The 21,179-nt window shown below is 42.3% G+C and overlaps 1 protein-coding gene and 1 long non-coding RNA gene across 11 annotated transcripts in view; one reads left to right on the forward strand and one right to left on the reverse strand.

Annotated features, from left to right (window-relative positions):
- Tex9 (testis expressed gene 9) overlaps positions 1 to 21,179 on the reverse strand; it is a 52,891-nt gene that overhangs the window by 23,408 nt on the left and 8,304 nt on the right. For 8 of the 10 annotated variants that reach the window (XR_001778850.2, XR_003947844.1, XR_379410.4 and 5 more), the window contains exons 2-7: positions 10,464 to 10,697; positions 10,277 to 10,356; positions 6,550 to 6,613; positions 5,318 to 5,397; positions 2,607 to 2,652; positions 985 to 1,067 (exon numbers count right to left, since the gene is read on the reverse strand). Coding sequence is in view for 5 of the 10 variants with exons in the window: in XM_030244237.1 (XP_030100097.1) it covers positions 985 to 1,067; positions 2,607 to 2,652; positions 5,318 to 5,397; positions 6,550 to 6,613; positions 10,277 to 10,356; positions 10,464 to 10,535 (425 nt within the window). In the remaining 5 variants the exon portion in view is untranslated. Of the gene's footprint in view, positions 1 to 984; positions 1,068 to 2,606; positions 2,653 to 5,317; positions 5,398 to 6,549; positions 6,614 to 10,276; positions 10,698 to 21,179 lie in introns of those variants that run through there. The other 2 variants (NM_009359.4, XM_030244238.1) reach the window with 2 other exon arrangements.
- Positions 7,847 to 21,179, forward strand: part of Gm33004 — a 32,898-nt gene continuing 19,565 nt past the window's right edge. Inside the window, exon 1 of the long non-coding RNA XR_379620.4 lies at positions 7,847 to 8,027. This is a non-coding gene — a long non-coding RNA (predicted gene, 33004). The remainder of the gene's footprint in view (positions 8,028 to 21,179) is intronic.

Below are 21,179 nucleotides of genomic sequence, written 5' to 3' on the forward strand. Positions count from 1 at the left end.
AAGCGTTAATAAAGATTTCCACATTATTATAATGTAATTACCAGCCTGGGTAAACCGTAGACTCAAAGATTTAATTGCTTACTGGTTGGTACATCCAAACTCTTTTCCTTTTATAAAAAAAGCCAGTCTCAAGCTGGGCGGCGGTGGTGTACACCTTTAATCCCAGCACTCGGGAGGCAGAGGCAGGTGGATTTCTGAGTTCAAGGCCAGCCTGGTCTACAGAGTGAGTTCCAGGCAGCCAGGGCTACACAGAGAAACCCTGTCTAAAAAAGACAAAAACCAAAAACCAAAAAAAAAAAAAAGCCAGTCTCATGAAAACATGTTTATGATCTTAAAGGTAGTCTCATAATCTTTAAAAACAACAAAAAACAGCAAATTGTAAGTTAAAATTTTGACACAATCTAATTTATACCATATCGAACTATTCCATCCATCTCACAAACTAAATATATGGCATCTGTCAAGAAGTAAAGAACTAGAAGACAATTTAATCCATTTACAAGAACCTGACAGAATGACTCAAAAACCCAGGTCCAAGGACTAGAAAGATAGCTTACCAGTCAGGAGCAGGTTCTTGCAGAGGAACCAGGTTTGGCTCCCAGCACCTAAGTGCAGGTCACAACTGCTGGTGACCCTGGGGAATCTGACCTTTTCTGACCTCAGAGGGATCCTGCCCGTACATGGCATACATTCATGCAAACACTCATATAAACACACATTAAAAAAAATCTCTAAACAAAACCCAGATCTCAGTCCCAGTTTCAATAGTGTCTCATTAGAATGGCAGGAATATGTATGAGAAGGTAGTGAGTTTGTTTTAGAGAACACAGACTGGTTACTAACTGCATTACTGAGTATGATGCAGTAGCTTTGTAGTGGGAGCTTTATAGAACTCGGGAGAAGAGAAAGTCCGTAACGGAGAATGCAGACACTGTGAGCCGCAGGAGAGAAGAGCAGACTCAAACGTGTCAAACTGTGCTGTACCTTGAATTTGTTTTCCTTTCTTTATCTGCAGAGTGGAGTCTGTTTTGAATCTTGTTTACAGGACCAGTGTTTTTGGTCTTTGGCTAGAGAAAAAGAATTGAAACTATAATTAACTAAAAGTCTAATCATTTCTTCATTTAAAAAATGGTTTGGTTTTTTTTTTTTTAGAGGCTGGAGAGATGGCTCAGTGGTTAAGAGCACTGACTGCTCTTCCAGAGGTCCTGAGTTCAAATCCCAGCAACCACATGGTGGCTCACAACCATCTGTAATGAGATCTGATGCCCTCTTCTCATGTGTCTGAAGACAGCTACAGTGTACTTATATATAATAAATAAATAAATCTTTTAAAAAATGATTTTCTAAAACTTTTTATTTTATCTGTATATCATTATTGTACATATGTGAGGCTGTTAGATCCCCTGGAACTAGAGTTAAGACAGTTGTGAGCTGCTATGTGGGTGCTAGGAATTGAACTCAGGTCCTTTGGAAGAACAGTCAGCACTCTTAGTCACTGAGCCATCTCTCCAGTGCCAAAGTCTAATAATCGCTAACAACAGAAATTTTGTTCAGATTGGTTTTGGTTTTTGGTTTTTATAGATATGAGTGCTTTGCCTGCATATATGTCTGTGTACCACATTGTGCCCAGTGTCTTTGGAGGCCAGGAGAGGGCACCGGATATCCTGAGACTAGAGTTATAGAGTTGTGAGCTGCCATGTATGCCCTGGGAATTGCACCTGGGTCTTCTGGACAAGCAGTCAGTGCTCTTCCCCACTGGGCCTTTTCTCCAGCCCCCAAAATTTTGTAACATATGCAATTGTTATTTTGCTACAAATAAGAATTGGTATTTTTATATAACTGCATTTTCAGGAATCCCAGAACTATGCAAGAAAGACCTAAACAGCACCCAGACCAAGAGAATCAGGAATACAGAAAATGAGTTCCAAAGATGCATGTGCAATCAGCCAGGTAGTGAATATTAAATAAGGATGCTTTGATTCATAGAATGCAGCTCCCCTCATTAGCCAACCATGTGGCAAGCAGGCCTTTCCTAGCATTGAAATTTACAGCTCCCTTGTGGATAGAAACCTGGAGATCCCAGGAAGCCCACTTTCCTGATGGATCTCTGTGCCATGCTTTCTGGATGAGGACCTGCGTGACTTTAAGGATTATGATTCATGGAGACTCAATAACCTAATTCTATAAAGTCTCTTCCTTAGAACTGTTCACTATTCTCCAAATTACTCAGTGAAATTACAAGACAGAAATTGCCCAAGATCTCTTTATAAGCAATGCTGAATAAGTGATCACAGCTGAGTACTAAGGTTTACATCCTGTTTACTGAGTCATACTCTTTGCCTACTTGTCTTTAAAAACAAACAATCAAATGAATCAACCCTAGGAACCAGCAAGATAGCTGATAAGATGCTTGCTAAGTGTAATGGCCTGAGTTCAATCCCCAGATTCTACATGGTGGAAGGGGAGGACCAGCCTCCACACGCTGTCCTCTGACATCCATATGCATGAGGTGGCACAAATAAAAATCTTGTTTTGTTTTGTTTTTTAGTTAAACATCCTAAATTGTACAGACTGTGATTGCATTTATGGAAAGTTTGCCTTCATACCTTGGTTTCTGTCCATGGATGAGTCCCTTCAGATGACAACAGATCTCTACAAACCAAAAGTAAGCACTACATTAAAATACATGATACTACGCTGAAAGACCATGAAATTCAACAGTAATTATATCCTAAAGAGGAAATATTGCTCCAATTCCAGCTAGCAATACATTAACGTGACATGATTTATAAGTTGATTTCTATGTAACTTACATCTAGATGTATGCATATATTTTAATAATTATATATACACAGAGAATTACATTTCACTTTGATTCTAGTTCCTAGACATTAATTTACTTTGAATAATGGCAAGTAAAAAGTGCTCAGGTTAAGTAATTCACTACAGAGAAGGTATGACAATATCCTTTTAGGGGAATGTACAAGTTTTTATTAGTGTAAATCATAACAAGGGGTACCCATTTCTTAAATGAGTCAGAGCTGGCAAGATGGCTCAGCATATAAATGCACTGAGCCTGACCACCTGAGTTTTATCTGCAACACCCACGTGGTGGAAGGAGAATACTACTTCCGACAGGTTGTCCTCTGATCTCCGTCTATGCATGCATGTGCATACACACACACAGAGGCATGCGTGCACACATGTGCGTGCACACACACACACACACACACACAGAGACACGCACTAGTAACAACCCACTGCAGCACTTTTACTTATAACCATGCTCACCACAACCATTCAAGTGCACTTGAACACTTGGTCAGGGTCTCTCTTCTTAACATTATGGACTCATGACCGTAGGGCCCAGCCTGCCTTTCTCATTGTTGAATGCTTTGAATTTGGCACAGATTTCACATGTAAAATTTTAAACTGACATCAAGTAACAGGCATCAAATAAGAGAACAGATAAATCTAAATCCACTTTGTTTCCTAACGTTTTATCTCCGGCTTAGTTGTGTCTGTAGCTTAGGATGAGGCATCTCTGTAGGTGTATACATACACTGGCTCACCAGCGGCTACATCGACGCCCACCCACTCATGACCTATGCTGGTTTCACTCTTCAACAGAGACTATCTAAGTTGTGTCAGAGACTGTCTAAGCCCAAAAATCCTAAAACATTTGCTACCTGGCCCTCTCCATGGAAAGCTCACCTGCCCCGGACCTACTGTCTGGAACATCGATATTAATATCATGGAGCACACTGTGTTATTATCCATTGCTACATGAGGGAAATGCCATCATATCCCCTAGAATGACTGGCCACAGTAGAGGACACACAAAATAAAACAGCTTTCCATCAGACGTTACCTAGTGACCTGGCCATGAATAGGTTTCTTGCAATTTAACATGAAAGTATATAAAATTAGATCATATATACTAGAAAAGTAGTTTTCAAAATATTTTAAATTTATGGAAAGTAACCTTTTTCACACACAACACACAAATCTTTCTAAAATTATACATAAGTATCTCGAAGTGTCCTTATTTTGAGTGTACACCTACCATTTCATTAGGCATCACCATGCTTCTGCACTGCCCATCCCATTCCACACCCACACTCCCACACACACGTACACAACTGAAAACATCTACCAGGGCTGGAGGGAAGTCAGAGGCTAGAGCACTAGGCCAGAGTTCAGTTCTCAGCAACCAAGTTGGGCAACTCCAGTTCCAGGGAACCCAATGCCTCTGGCTCCCACATACAGTAACGTTCACATGCACAGACATCCTCACCCAAATACATAGTCAAAAAAATTAAATAAACATAAAAACAGAGAGCATTTTAAAAACATCTGCCAGCTGCCCATGACGTGAAGTAGACATGCTGCCTCTGCTGGCCCACTCCCTCCCAAGACGCGCTGCAGGACAGTGCTCTGACTCACATGAAGTTTTGTCCGATGCATGACTGGAATGGCCTGGGTGGTCAGCCTTGCTTCCAGCACACTAGAGCAGCTGGATGTTAAACTAAACTCTGGTTTCCTTACTGTATTTCTGACAGAGCAACCATAGGTGTTGAAGACCTATCATAGAACTCACGGCCTATATCTCTAAGTTATTACTACTCTGAAGAGAAATGGATGGTCCCTTTACAGAATTGTCTCTCATCTTTAATAATTTTCAAAAATAATCAAATGCCACATTTCACATGATAAAAGCCACCTATTGAAACAGCTGCGTTAAGAAAATAGGGCTGGAGAGATGGCTCAGCAGTAAAGAGCACTGACTGCTCTTCCGAAGGTCCTGAGTTCAAATCCCAGCAACCACATGGTGGCTCACAACCATCCTTAATGAGATCCGTTGCCCTCTTCTGGGGTGTCTGAAGACAGCGACAGTGTACTTACATATAATAAATCTTTTTTTAAAAAAGAAAGAGGGCTGGAGAGTTGGCTCAGCGGTTAAGAGCACTGACTGCTCTTCCAAAGGTCCCGAGTTCAAATCCCAGCAATCACATGGTGGCTCACAACCATCTGCAATGAGATCTGATGCCCTCTTCTGGTGTGTCTGAAGACAGCTACAGTGTACTTAGATATAATAATAATTAATAAATCTTTAAAACAAAAAAACAACAAAAAAAAAACCTAGAGTTACAAGAGATAAAACAGGTTAAGAGCGTGCCTTGAATCTAACTTATAAGGCCCAACATATATATTATACTCTTCTTTGAATTATTAACATTTTCAAAAAGATTTTATACATTAAAGATTTACAAGGACCGCTGAAAGAAAGCCGCAACTGAGAACTGAAGTTACGTACCTCGAACTGGAACCACCTTCCTCTTTGCATGATGTAGTTAGTGCTGAGAAAGGCCTGGCTCGCACTTCTTGCTGCTCTCTCTAGTTAAACAAGACAAACCATGAATACTCACAACAACACTGCCAGGACTGAGCTTAGCTCCCTCGGAACACTCAGCATTCCAGAACTGCCCAGGCCTCGACAGTGTCAGGAATGCTGTGCAATCACAAGTGAGTGCTAACTGCTACGGATTCACTCCTCTTTCATTCGTTCCAGCTTATGAAACTCTCTGGAGATAAAAGCATTAGAGTGGTAAGGCTGCCGCAGCCATTAGACCCTGTGAAATCCGTGTGAGGCTGGGGAGCGGAAACTTCTGGTGAGGAGCCAGTAAGCAACAAAGCAGTAAATGCACACTGAAGATGGCAGACGTTCCGTTCAGTGGGCTTCTGGGAATAATAAGCAGCCCCTCCCCCTCCCAGCCTCCCTCAGTATTCTAGACTGTTATTTCTGGGTGGACATGGAGGGTCTCGGTAGGGGACTCCTTAAGCATATAGAAAATGCACCTCTCGTTCTACTGTGACATGCTGTTCTTCTGGGAAAATGTTTCCCTCTGTTCAGATACAAAACTTAAAGTTAAAGTATTTCCAGTAAAATAATTACAAATGCCAACTAGCATTTCTGAGATTATTATCTATTAAGTGAAATGTTATAGATCCTATATTTCTTAATCCTCAACTAATAAATAATGATGGATTTATATGAAGCATCAAAATAAAATATTGACAGTGGGGCTAGCAAAATGGCTCAGTGGTTAAGAGCACCAACTGCTCTTCTGAAGGTCCCGAGTTCAAATCCCAGCAACCACATGGTGGCTCACAACCATCTGTAATGAGATCTAACGCCCTCTTCTGGTGCATCTGAAGACAGCTATAGTGTACTTACATATGATAAATAAATACATCTTTAAAAAAATTGACTGTGAAGAATGGCTCAGCTACTAAGAGCAGCTAGAACACATTAGAACTCTATGGTACTTCTATTTTGGTACTGGAAAAGATTACCGCAGTAATGTTCTTGTTGTTGGCTATGTGGTTGTAGCATCGGGCTAGAAACCATCCCTGTTCACACACTCTTGTTTATTGTCACCCAGTGAGCTGATCATTGATGCTTTGGGTATTTTTAATATGCATGTTATGCATTAGATTTAAAGTTAAAAATTAGCACTCACAGGGGGAAACTGTACATCTACTTACTATTACTTCCTCAGCTTGTCGAACCAGATCAGCAGTTTTTGCCTCCAATTCTTCATTTAAACGCCTAAAAGCAGAAAATAATGTGATAGTTGGGTTATACTCAAATTGTAACAAAAATAAAAGTAATTATATTTGGGCAAGTACATTATAATCAATGCATGCCAAAACACACAACATTTTTATTCTAAAATAAACCCAGCTACTAGAACGCGCTGCCTCTTCCTACTTCCGGTAGGATGGCAGTACTGCCCTGCCTGTCATGGCCCTTCACTAATGTCTTCTGAAGTAAGTCATCAGACTAGCAAGTTAGGCAAGAGAAACTGGGTAATTTCAACTCAGCTCCAGGACTAACCACTGGAGAACACAAATTCCAACCATGAGTCTTTAGAGACAGGAGGGGGGGTGAGGGGTAGGGCTGCTCTTCTGATGATGACTAGGGTGGCCAGAATCACAGAAGCCTACATGGACTAGGGTGCTACTCTGTTTGGGGAGCCAGCTTACAACTCAGCCACACACTTCACTACCAATATCATCATAAATGTGGGACTAATTTGGCCTCCATTTGCACTCTAACAAAAAGCATGAATGATTATAAGGAAAATGTTTGAAAGGGGAAGTTATCATTTAACCTGTTTTATTTTTAATCTTTCCTCCCAACTGTTATCTATAACACACACACAAGTTTGTATTTACCCAGAAACAGGAAATATATTTATCTTCACATGGTCAGCATCTTAACTGGGTTCACAACAGTCCAGAGAGCACATTTAGCCTAGTGCATTACATTCTATTCCTGTCTATTTCCCTTTTAAAGATTCACACTATGATATATGTCTTTTTCTCCTATTGAAGGATCCCATTTCCAACCATGGCTGAAATTCTGTCAAGGAGTTCTCAGGAAGGCTCATTGGCCCATAATTCTAAAGTAACAGGAGAATCTAACCCCTAACCTAAGGAAGAGGGGGAGGGGAGGACAGATAGCACCACATCCTTTCTTAAAACAGTCTCACCTGCAAGAATTACTTGGTTAAAAGAGAAGTATCTAAGAAACAGATTTACTATACTTAAAGTGACTTTCAATTGTTTCCTAGAATAATCAGGAGGACTTAAATTGAAACTTAAGAGTCAATGCAGGTCAACCAAGAGGATTAAGCCTATTTTTCTACTCTAAATTCATTAAAATGAGAGATAAAATGTAATGGTAGAAATAATCACTAACCTCAAGCTCAAAGGAAATGGCCTCGAATTAAGAATGACTCAAAATTCTACGAGAGCGCCACACAGAGGAATAGAAGCCACAACACCCCAGCAGTGAGAACTCAGTGTGCATGTGAGTCAAGTGGCCATAAAGACTCTGCCCACAACCTCAGGTGATGAGGTGGAGAAGGACTACCCTGGAGTTCAAACACATGGAGGAGGGGTCCAGGCGGTTCAGAGTCAGGCTGCCAACCTTCATCCAACTTTAGTGCAGAAGAGAGGTAAGCCAGTAGGAGAAACTCACAGCCAGGCTACGAGGACATTTTCTCATCTAGAAGGTAAGGGCTCTGAAACCTAGCCCTGCCGAAGACGGCTTTAAAAGAATAACACATCCCATTAGCCACCAGGGAGAACAGGCAGGCACAAGAAGGGAGAGGAGGGATTTACACCATAAAAGACAGAGAGAAACACATTAAAAATTTGTAATCAGAATTCTAACTTGAAAAAGGGGAAAGGAGAAGGGACAGACTGTTATGGTTTGAAAGTTAACTTCCCCCGGGGGGGTTCCCAGCCTGTGGTGCTGTTAGGGAGGTGTAGCTTTTGGAGTAGGGTACCAGGAGAGGTCTCTTAGCCTTACAGTCCAGCCTCACTTCCTGCCTGAACTCTGTGTTTCCTGACCTACCGAGGTGCCCTGCCTGCCATAAACTCCTCTGCCATGTGGAGTTTATGACCTGAATTAAAGTGTGGAGAAAAGTTTACATAAAAAAAAAAATTTTTTTTTTTTTTTGGTTTTTTGAAACAGGGTTTCTCTGTATAGCCCTGGCTGTTCTGGAACTCACTTTGTAGACCAGGCTGGCCTCAAACTCAGAAATCCACCTGCCTCTGCATCCCAAGTACTGGGATTAAAGGCGTGCACCAACACGCCCGGCTACATCAAAATTTTTAAAAATTACATTTAGTCAAGTTAGAAATCAAAGCAAACAACTTTTTAGAGCCTATTTTAAAAGGGATCTATCTACCCAATTCCTGGAGCAAACCTAAAATAAAATAATGAATTATTAATGTGAGCTCTTCAAAATTACAGCTGCTTGTGGTTACTGTTTGTATTTCACTTTTCATTGTCATAAACAGGGAAAAAGGCATACACAGAAGACACACTATCAAAATTAGCAGATGGTGGTCTCCACCAGCATTCACAGGGCTCTACAGCATGAACCACAGCAGAGCAGTGCTGAAGGTCTTCACACTACTGAAATGCGTATCTTCTTCTTGTTGTACCTGAAACAAGCTAGTTTAAATGCTTTCAATTTTAAAAGTTAAAATATACTTAAAAAAAAAAATAAGCGAAGCCGGGCCATGGTGGCCCACGCCTTTAATCCCAGCACTTGGGAGGCAGAGGCAGGTGGATTTCTGAGTTCGAGGCCAGCCTGGTCTACAGAGTGAGTTCCAGGACAGCCAGGGCTACACAGAGAGACCCTGTCTGGAAAAACCAAAAAAAAAAAAAAAAAAAAGGGTAAATAAAATGGCAAATAAAGCAGACATAATCTCTGCCCTAGTGGAGTTCAGAGTCCAGGAGAGGCGGCAGAATATAGAAAAGTAAACTATTGCTGGGTATGGTGGTGCATGCCTTTAATGCCAACACTCTAGAGGCTGAGCAGATAGGAGCTCTGTGAGGTCCAGGACAGCCACAGCTGTGTCGTGACCCTGTCTCGGGGAGAAAAAAAAGCCATCATGTGAGTTTATTTTAACAAAATATGCTAATTGCAAAAAAAATTATTAAACAACTAGGGCCCTGATCAGCACTGTCAGAGGCCCCTCTGAGTTTTACAGTCCGAAGGCAAGTGTGATTCCCTCGAAAAGAGAGGAAAGAAAGACCCACGTCCCTTGTGACCGAAGAGTTCCACACTATGTAAGAGCCGACACGCAGGTTAAATGAAAGTGCCAGAGTTGCCAAAACTTTGCAGGGGCAATGACAACAACTAAATGCAGTTCCAAGCAGTGCAATGAAACGAAAATGAAAAGATCGTTCTGGCCTCTGCAAGAAACTTGGGGAAGGGCAGTGGGGGTAGGCAGACATCGTGAAGCCTGTGTTTTCAAGAGCTTTGTAATTGTCAGAGAACAAGACAAGGAAGGGATATCATTCTTCTACACACACACACACACACACACACACACACACACACACACACACACACACACAGGACCCCACTATAGACAGGAGCTTTTCATTTGGAAAACAAGCCTCCAAGAAATTTGTGCAAAGTAAACTCTAGTACTTTGAGAATCCTCAAAATCTGGGGATTTCCCTCTCGGCGGCAATTCCTGTGCTCCAAGCCACTTCCATGTGAACCCTCCTGCCTTCCAACACGGTTGTGGACTACAGTTTTGCCCCTACAAATATTTTCTCAGGCTACTACTGTGAAAGAGCCAAGGCTAAGGGGTAATGAGGAGAAAGAGAGGGTCCCTATATGCAGCCAACCTGCAGGAAAGGCACCCCAGTAACCGCCCTGGAAATATGAGGGATGCTCACTTGTACTCTTGTTCCCGGGCGAGGAGGTCCCGTCCAGCTGCAAGCTGCCCGCGCGACTGGGTACCTGCAGAACCGCGTCTCTGCAGACAGAGTTGCAGAGCTCAAGTTCAAGAGAGTCCGGTGTCCGTCCGTCCCGCCCGCCAGCCCGCAGCCCAACCACTGGTCAGTAGTCTGGGGTTGAACTCACCGGCACTCTAACACTTCGCCCCGCCATCTTTACCAACCCCGGGGCGATGCGGTTGCCGTGGTGACCGTACATCTTCCCGCGAGAGTTCTCAGGTCTCGGGCAGCCTCCCGCCAAAGGGCAGCCTCTTCTGTCTCCACCTCGAACAGCTTTTGCATAGGCTTTGACCAGCAGCTCCTGGGTTCCCTTCACCCATTGAGACTAGCGCTTTAATCCACAAACCTGCGAGTCCTCTGCCTGGAGATGGAAGGGTTTCAGAGCCCACCACGCAGACAACACGCAAGTATAAGCCCCTTTCTGGGAGTGTTTCTCCAGCCCAGTAGGCCAATCCCACTCACAGTAGTTTTTGCTAAAATGGATTTTTCAGTGCCGTTCTATACTTCTGATTGTGAATATTTACTCACGCCACGGCTAAGAGCTCAGGCAGTCAATTTTGGCGCATGTTTGAGTCCAGACATACCATTCACAGATATAAACCACTTCCTCTGCAAGGCAGGACTAAGAATAGCATCAACAGCACCTAGTAACTGAGATGTAAATGATCTCATGCTTAAGACCCAGGGCAACACAGGGCAGCATCTGATTGTTTGGGGATGAAACTGAGAGTCTAGAAATAAGCCTTCCCATTTAAAGGACGCCAAGGTCATTCAAGAGGAATAGAGGGTTCTGCACCAATGGGAGGCAATTGCATGTCCCCACATAAAAGAACAAAGTACGGTTGATATTTCACACCAGATTCAAAAAGGAATTCCACATCATAGCTAAATGAAAACCTATCCATAAGCACCATGTGTGTGAACTGTCTGAATTCGGAGATTTTTTTTTTTTTTTTTTTTGCTATGCCCCCAGAAAAATAAGCAACTGTCTGAACAACATATAAAGAACGATTAGAATAAAAAAAGAAAAACACTAAGGAGCCGGGCATGGTTGTGCATGCCTTTAATCCCAGCACTCAGGGAGGCAGAGGCAGGCAGATTTCTTAGTTCCAGGCCAGCCTGGTCTACAAAGTGAGTTCCAGGACAGCCAGGGCTACACAGAGAAAGCCTGTCTTGAAAAACAAAAAACAAAACAAAACAAAAAAACCACTAAGGGGCCTTTTATAGGCATTTATCCAAAGACAATACACAGATAACTAAAACATATAAAAAGATGCTCAGTAGTGTGGGTCTTCAGATAGATGAAACCCAAAACCAGTGTAAGATACCCTCTCCTACGCACTAAGGTCACTGTAACTAAAAGGAGACAGGAACAAATGAGGGACTATGTGGAGATATTTGAGCCTTGTGCTGTCAGTGATCATGTAGTAGCTATGTAGATAATCTATTAATTCTTTTATTAATAGATTGGTATTGGTGGCACATCCCCCTAAATTTATTAAAAATCAGTGAATAGTACACTTTATGTGCAGTGAATGGTAAATATGTGAATAAATCAAAATGTTAAAGCATTTTTAAATGAGTTATTTTTAAAGTTAGAGGCTAGAGAAAGGCAGGCCATGCTTAACACTAACCAAAATTAAGCTACAGTATCCAATTCACTTTAAACAAGATGATTTCAGAAAAATTATTAAGAACAAAGAGGAACATTATATAGGGAGGAAAACCTTAATTCTTCAAGGAGAATTAGATTAGAATGCTAATCCTTAGCATTCATTTGCCTAATGCAGAATTGTCAAGCTGTAGTCAGTAAGACTACAAACCGCAAGGGGAAGCTGTCATACCAGTACTGCAGATGGCAACTCCAACATGCCTCTTACAGTAAGGGGCAGGTCACGTGACAGAACACCAGTACAGACACAGGGATCCTAAACAGCACCAGCAACCATCTTTTAAGTCTATCAGCACTTATAAAAAACTCATGCAAAGTCAGCAGAACATTCCCTCTTCACAAAGCCATTGGGATGAGGGAGGCTCTTCTTTAAAAGTAGAAAAATTCTGGGCTGCTTTAACAAGTATTACTAATTGGCGGCTGAAGACAACACAAATGTCTCATAGTCCTAGGGGTGAGATGTAAGCGAAATCCTGGTCTTGGCAGGGACATGTCCTTTTCGAAGCCTGTAAGCAGCGAGGAACATTACTGGCCTCTTTCTAGTTTCTACCTGTGACTCTCACTGATTTGGCTCCCTTGGCTTGATCTCTCCACACACTCTCTCTTCTGCTGGAGACCCAGGCCCCAAATCCCAGTGGAGTTTGTTTTTAGAAAACTAGGGCAGTTGTGCAGCTGCTTGCATTCATGACCTTCTAACCATTTTCATGCCTGGTAGGTTAATCGGCTCTCTCTCCCCCATTTCCCTCCATGTTGGGCATGTTTTTACATGTTTCCATGTGTGTGTGCATGCACATGTGGGTGTCTATGCACATGGGTGCACATGTTTATAGAGGCCCAAGGCTGTCCTGAATCATACACTTTCATCTCATTCACTGAGGCAGGGACTCTCAATCAAATCCAGAGCTTGCTGGTACAATCTTGCTGGCCAGCTTGCTCTGGGGGATAATTGTCCATGAGACTGGAATTACAGGCAGGCTGCCACACCTCCCCAGCATTCACGTGGGTTCTGAGGGTCTGAACTTTGGTCCTCAAGCTTCTAGAAAGTGCTTTAACCATTTAACTATCTCCCCAGTCCCTTGGGGCCCTCTAGAGAAGCAGTATAATGGAAAAGTAGGTAGGAAGACAGACAGACAGACATGAAATTGGCCTAATCAGGTTCTGTATGGTCCCATGGTGACTATCTATAGGCCAAAGAGCTAGAGGTGCTTAGTCTCAGAAGCTAGAAGCCTCAGAAAAAAGAAACCACTGAAACTCTGGAGATGCTGGTGTGAGTTCAAGTTCAAAGGTACACTAGTGATGGCAGCAACCAAGTCCAGGTTCATTCAGGAGAAATCAAGCTTGCACTCATTCACTGGCCATTCCCTACTTCCAGATGAAGTAGGAAGTACCATCCTCAGGTGGGATTTTGACCCTCCAGTTGCTGACTTATTTACCAGATGTCTTTGGATACACCCTCATGGCCGCAACAAAAACTACCTGATCCTGCCCAGAAAATATTTTCCTTCTTCATAGAAACTTTTTTTAATTTATTTTTTATTTATTTTATGGGTATGCATATTTTGCCTGGATGGATGGATGGATGGATGGATGGATGGATTTTGTGCAGTACCTAAAGAAGCCAGAAGAGGACATTTGGTTACCTGGAGCTGGAGTTATAGTTGGATGTGAGCTTCCTGATGTGGGTCCTGGGAACAGAGTCTGGGTGCTGTGCAAGAACACCAAGGCTCTTAACTGCTGAGCTATCTTTCTAGCCCCACACCATGAAACTTTAAAGAGAAGTACTTCTAGGAGGAGGAAGAGAAAGCAAGCAGAGTGGCTCATCCACTATAATAATTTTGGTGCCATCTCAAATAATTTTTGTAAAGCTGCAATACAAATAAAGTAAACCACAATTACCCATAATGTGACCCATAATTATTCCACATAGCTCACACAATTAACACGAGGGGAACAAGTTGAGAAGCCCTTAAAATGGCTGAGATCAGACAGCTATGTGGTTGGTATTCAGAATATTGAAAGAAACCTAAAGATATACATACATTTATTTTTAATTAATTAATTTACATGTCATCCAGCCACATTTCCCCTCCCTCTTCTCCTCCCAATCCTTTCCCCCTACCCCATGCCCATCCACTCTTCCTCTCTTTCTCTTCAGAAAAAGAGGCCTTCCATGGATATCAAACAGGTCTGGTATATCAAGTTATAGAAGACTAGGTTCATCTTCTCCTATTGAAACTAGAAGAGGCAGCCCAGTAGAGAGAAAAGGTCCCAAACGCAGGCAAATATAGTCAGAGGTAGCCCATACTCCCACTGTTAGAAGTCCCACACAAAGACCAAGCTACACAACTGTCACATATGAGGGCCTAGGTCAGTCCCATGTATGTTCTCTGGTTGCCTGTTCAGTCTCTGTGAGCCCCTATGGGCCCAGATTAGTTCATTCTGTAGGTGTCCTTGAACCCTTCCTTCTCCTCTTTTAGAGGATTCCCCAAGCTCTGCCTAATGTTTCCCTGGGTCTCTGAATTTGTTTCCATTAGTTGATGGGTGAAGCCTCTCTGATAACAGTCCTGTCATATACATTTGTTTTAATGTACTTTATTCATTTAAAAGATGGATCTAAAATGAGCCAAATGATTTTCCTAAATATGGAGATCTATGGCACAGTACCTAGTCTCAGAGCATGTATATTCTAGTTAGGAAAAGAAAACAATGCATTAATAAATACTTCCTTTAGATGGGTAGAATGTTAGGTACTTGCAATTAGAAAAGTCATTTACTGCAGTTGTCAGTATGGGTGCTAGGAATCCAAACCTGGGACCTCTGGAAGAGCAGTCGGTTCTCTTAACTGCTGAACCATCTCTCCAGCCCCAAAACATGATATATTTTTATCATTACATCAAAAGATGCCCTTCCACAATCTAAAACCTAATTTTCAAAAATACTAGTTTAAACTTCAGTAACCTACTATTGCCTCTTTGTCTCCATGTTCATCTTCTATCTGTATAGATCACAGTATACAGAAAGAAGCGAACAGATATCATCCACTCTGGTCTAAAGCTTGGGCAGTTCTGCCTCCCTGTTCTTAGTACAGAATACTGCAATGATTTTTCAAAACCATTTTTTTCTTTTCTACATTTCTTTATTTTTAATTCTCCTTCTTTGCCTTTACCAGCTAATCCAACAGAGATCTAAAAGTTCCTATTTTAACATATTTTTTACTCTGCTCCTGAATTCCTTTCAGACCAACGACTTCACTTCTGCACATCTGTGTTCAACATACAAATCGACTGAAGATGAATGGGATTCAATTTAGCTTTCTTTTCCAACCCAGGAAAGCAACAAAAAGGGAAGCAATCTCCTGACTTGAGATTTTTTTTTTAACACAGCTTCATTATTTTGATATGAATTCCCTAGACATCAGACTCAGACATATTCAAATCTAAGGGCACATGCACTCCAAAGATAAATATAAATTACTTTGCAATTACTCAACTTCTTCCTCTTTTAATACAGACAATTGCATTGACATATTTTACACAGTGAAAAGAGATACAAATTTTGGCTAGCAATTAACTTTTTATATAACTATGAGATATTGTAGCCCAAAGAGATAGGATATAGACTTATTAATAATTCTTTTTAAATGTTACATTTAAAATTGGGTCATAATTAGTGATTCCTGAAAAAAAAATCCCCGGCTAATTTTAATGCCCTAGCTTAAATAATGCTTGAACACAATGGCTTCATCTTGAAAATCTGACAACCAAATTGATACTAATTAAAGCAACTTGAGCAATTTTCCTAGGGCGCTAAAACAAAAATGGAATCTGAAGCTCAGAAACAAATTAGTGTCTGTCATAAAATCAGGTGATTAGGAGATTTTAAAAGCACACGAGTAATGCAGCACAGAGCCCAAGTTCTTTGGGGCATTAAATAGGAGGCTGTTTATAGAGCTGAAGCCAGTAGGAGCTTTGTTCTGAGCTCTACTGGGAGCCGAGTCCTGGGTGGGTCAGGAGGAGAAACTGACCTAGTTACAAGATTGTGTCACAGGGTAGCAAGCCAGGGTTCATATGGCAAATTCACCAACTTAGATTGACACTGAATCTGTTCCGGTAGGCCTGGGCGGACAAAATAGGAGATGGAGAAAGGCCAGAAATGTGAGGGTTCAGAAGCAAACGCCTAACAAAAGCATGTGTTTGTGGAGCACTGGCTTCAGCCCCTCCAGCAAAGGCTGTTAGCATCCTCTCCCACAGGCCTCTGTTCCATCATCCCTATCCCCATCGGGAGCTTGAGTTCTGAGTAATAAACTGAGGATTAGGCAGAGATCCTATAAACATGGCCTAGGATAACATGGAGAGGTGAGAAGACGTGAAAAGTCAGGATTCTTGTTCCTTTCCCCTGAAAACAGCAACTCAAGGGGAAAGGGCTTTCTTTTGGTTTACTGATCAAGGTATAGTCCATCACGGTGGGAAAGTCAAGCCAGCAGGAACCAGAAGCAGCTGGTCACTTTGCTTGACTGTCGAGAAGCAGAGTGATGAATACCTCTTAGTGCTCAGCTCCATTTCTCCATCTTATACAGCCCAGGATCCTCTGCCAGGGAACAGTACTGCCAACAACCATGATGGAGCTTGGAGCATCAATTAATGTATTCAAGATAATCCTACACTGTCATGCCCAGAGGGCCATCTCCCTGGTGATTCTAGATTCTGCTAAGCTGACGATTAACCTAACCATCTCCCCAGGCATACAAAACTTAGCCTTTGAGCAGAAAAAATTAATCTCATGTTGAAACTGCTCTGCTTTCAACTGGCAAAAGACTTCCAGCTTGGAGAGAAAGACAAAATCAGTGTTGGCAAGATGGTCAGAAACAAGGAAGCTGAATGGTTCTCACATAGAGAGTGCCGTTAAGTGAACAGGACTAAGGAAGGGTGGATGCTGGTAAACAGCTTGGTCCTCAAGAAGTTATCCATGACCTAGGGAGAATGGAGCATCCCGAATGGAGTATTTTCTGCACCTTAATTATCAGATCCAGATAGAATGCCAAGAGGTGCCCCTTTAGGATACTTAATGAGTTAAATTTTAGAATCCAATTATGAAAGCTATTAGTAATAGCTACATTTACTAAGTACTTAATTTGGGTCAAACACTTTTTCCATACATTTTGTATAATACTCTCATAACTCTAGATGGTAGTAATATACAAGTAATATACATATTTCTATTTTACAATAAGGGTAGTGAAATGAGCAAGGCAGTGGTGACGCACACCTTTAATCCCAGCACTTGGGAGGCAGAGGCAGGTGGATTTCTGAGTTCGAGGCCAGCCTGGTCTACAGAGTTAGTTCCAGGACAGCCAGGGCTACATAGAGAAACCCTGTCTCAGGAAAAAAAAAAAAAAAAGAGTAGTCAAATGTTCATAGTTGACAGAGCAAGTTCTGAACAACCAAAAGTTGGTGCTAATGAAATATAACAAAGGGGCCATGTTCTAGCCCCAGTAAGCAGCAGAACTCAGCAGCTTTGGTCATTTGGCTCTGTCTTTATATTCAAGAGGAGAATGAGTCTACTGGGACAATTGGTGCTGGTTAGCTGAAGCTAAGAAATTAGTGGTGATGAAGAAGAGATCAGCATCACTGAGGTGAAATCTTCTGGGAAGTATTTTTCTGAAAGCACAAAGAAGCTGTGTTCCAGAGGCAGCCACAGTTGTACCTTGTGCTGCAGCTATACTTGGTAATGTGTAAGAGTCATCCAGGTGTTACTGGTTTTGAAGGCATGAAGGTGATATGAAGAGCAGCTGAGGCTTGGCACTATGAGAGGCCATAGAAGGCCATTAGAAGGTACAGCCTCAGTTGCATTTGACAGCCTAGGACTGAAGGAGTCATGCAAAGAACTTGAGGCTTGGCACCATGAGGAGAACCTATGAGAAGCTATTGATGAAGCCTAATTGTAGCAGAAGACTCCAGTGTAATGAAGATGCCACTACCATGGAATGACCACCAAGAACAGCAGCAGCAGTGGAAGAGTCAGCCAGAGCCTAGAGTGCTACGGAGGGCAAAGCTCCTTCCTTTGAAGGAGCCCAAAGGACTATGTGTGGATCCCAAACACTGGAACAAGAAGCTGTAACACTGAAGTTGTCTTGGAGACCTCAAGATGATCGAGATGCCAGAGCCATGGGATATCTGCTAAGGAACGCTGCTAACAGGGAGTGGAACCAACCCAGGAGAAAGAACTTTGTTGCAGTCAAGAAAGATGAAAAAGGAGTTGGAAATCTGAAGACTGCTTTGACAACAGATATGGACATGCAGAGAATGGAGTTTGCCCAGCTGGTTTTCTGTCTTGCTTTGGAGATTACAGTTAAGTGATTGTAGAATCTTAGGAGACTGAATTTTGAACTTTCAACATTGTTGAGACTGTTATAGACTATGGAACTTTGGAAGGTGGACTAACTGTATTTTGCATTTTTTTTTTTTTTGAAACAGGGTTTCTCTGTGTAGCCCTGGCTGTCCTGGAGCTCAGTCTGTGGACCAATCTGGCCTCGAACTCAGAAATCTGCCTGCCTCTGCCTCCCAAGGCCTGGGATCAAAGCCGTACGCCACCACTGCCCAGCGCATTTTTCTATGGCTAGGTACAACCTCTATAGATTCATGTGTTTGAACATGCCCATGGGAGCCAGGTTTGAATATAGTTGGCCCAGGGAATGGCACTATTAGGAGGTGTGACCTTGTTGGACTAAGTGTGGCTTTGTTGGAGGAAGTGTGTTGTCATCGGCGTGGGCTTTAATTAAGACCCTCATCCTAGCTGCCTAGAACTCAGTCTTCTGTTTGCCTTTGTAACAAGATGTAGAACTCTCAGCTCCTCCAACACCATTCCTGCCTGGTCTCTGCCATGCTCCAGCCTTGATGATAATGAACTGAACCTCTGAACCTGTAAGCCAGCCCCAATTAAATGTTGTCCTTATAAGAATTGCCTTGGTCATGGTGTCTGTTCACAGCAGTAAAACTCCAGCTAAGACAGTGATAAATAACAACTTTATAAAACATGAAGCTTGGAGCAAAGCCTGAGGGCAGAAGTAGGGACTTCCCCCGACCACCCACATCTCAGCTTATCCTGATGCTTCATGCCCTCCCTTACCTGAGGGCTTGGGATAAGGACTTCTTGAAGAGAAGGCGAAGCACAAAATGCAGACATTTGTTTGAGCCATGACATTTGAACTATTAAAGCAAAGAAGGGGGAAAAATCTCCACAGAGAAGGACAGAACTGCCAGGAAGAATTTTAGTTCTGAGACCAGCACTTCAACATTTAGTTACATAAACAAATGCAAAGTGAAACCCCAAAGTGGAAATGGGGGCATAGCAAAAAAAAAAAAAAAAAAAAAAAAAAAAAGAAATGTTCATAGTCACTTGCTTCTAAGCATAGGTCCAGGGGTCATCTCCTGGTAGGTGAGAGAAAATGCCTCACCTGTCCTGGGAAAAAGTTTATTCTATGCCGCATAACAGGCACGTATATACTGTTCCCCTAGTATTCTTTGTAGATGGAGAATGGACCTAGAAACAAGGGCCTGACATAGGATTCTCATACAAATGACTTATTGGCGTGTTCTTGGGAGAAAGCTATCAGGATGGGACACAGCAGGCAGGGAGACAGCAGGCAGGACAGCACCATAGAAGAGTTGAAACAAAGAAATATCTAAAACCTGAAATCTAGCCTAGCCATAGCCTAACCTGACAGGAAGCTCTTAAGCATGCCTGAGCCTTGGAATTATCCTCCTTGATGCAAGGGGCTTTGAGCTCACCTATTTGTGAGCCATGAGCTATGGGTCACACGGTCTGAATCAGTGATAGGTAGAAGACTGGATATATCACCCAGGTATTTCTGGGTGAGGCAACTAACAGACCAATGTAATTCTCATGAGTTGAATGCAGCTGTGAGCCAGCATGAGCCACTCTGTAGCATCTTGGGATTAAGGGCATTTTCTTCTACCTATCATTCTGCAAATATCTTTCTCCTGACAAGCGTTTTCTATGGTCTAGGATTATCTGATAGCATATTTCAGGTCTCCAATGCTCAGAAAGCTTAGGCCCTCCAAGATTGTGATTGCCGAACTGTTAAAACTGGGCACAGAAATAAGAACTGTCTCAGTAGGTTACCTGAATACACTCCCATTTCTTCATGCCCCTGTATGTATGAGCATCACCTCTTCATGATGACCAAGGCCAATGATCCCTGCCATTGTGCTCATTAGTTCACTGCTCTTTTTATCTGTCAGCTGCTATAAAGGGAGAGGGTGTCCAAAGTGACCAAGAAGCAGCTATGGTCTTATGTTTAGAAAGCATCTACTTTGTAAAAGGAACCCCTCCCCCAGAAGTCTTTCAATCCACAGACTCTAAAAACTACAAAAACTGGAATACTTTGTCCAAGTGATTCATGTGGGGAGTGATGGTTAATAGTGTCAAGTTGGCAGGATCTAGAAATACCTAAGAAACAAGCCTCTTGGAATATCTGTGAGGGGTTGTCTAGATTAGGTTAGTTAAGGTGGGAAGTTTACCATCTTACCTATGGGCAACACCCTCCCACAAGCTGGGGCCTGGACTGAATGAAAAGGAGAAGGGAGCTGAGCACCACCATCATTGCTTAGGACTTTCTAGCTGTGTATATGATATGGCCAGCAGCTTCCAGTTTTTGCCACCTTGCCTTCTTCCCATGATGGATGGTACCCTCAAACTGCAAGCCAAAATTAACCCTTCCATCCCTAAGTTTCTTTGTCAGGTATTTTGACAAGACAGCTAACAAACAGGGTTATGTTGCATAGACACACTGCTATTCCCATCTGTTGTCACCAAAACTAGTATTTTAGTTTCAGGGGACAAACACCATCCACTAACCACAATCTGAAGATATATACAATATGCTAAAGAATACTTCTGTTTTCTCTCCTGGAAGTCATCTATAAGCCCCCAGGGTCATTCCACTTCATGCTTAGTTTGATAGCCTTAGTTTACTGGTGGTAGGTTGTGTAATAGGACCACTGATTTGCATAGTCCTAAAAAAATTGCCTCATCTCATCGGAAGTGTCTTTTGCTCTAAGGAGATGTGATATGAGATCTCAAATCACTAAATCATAAATTCTATGCACCCACAGAGGGTATAGCTGCCCAAGGCACTACGAGAAATAAAGA

Source organism: Mus musculus, chromosome 9, assembly GCF_000001635.26.
Source record: "Mus musculus strain C57BL/6J chromosome 9, GRCm38.p6 C57BL/6J".
Classification (NCBI taxonomy): domain Eukaryota; kingdom Metazoa; phylum Chordata; class Mammalia; order Rodentia; family Muridae; genus Mus; species Mus musculus.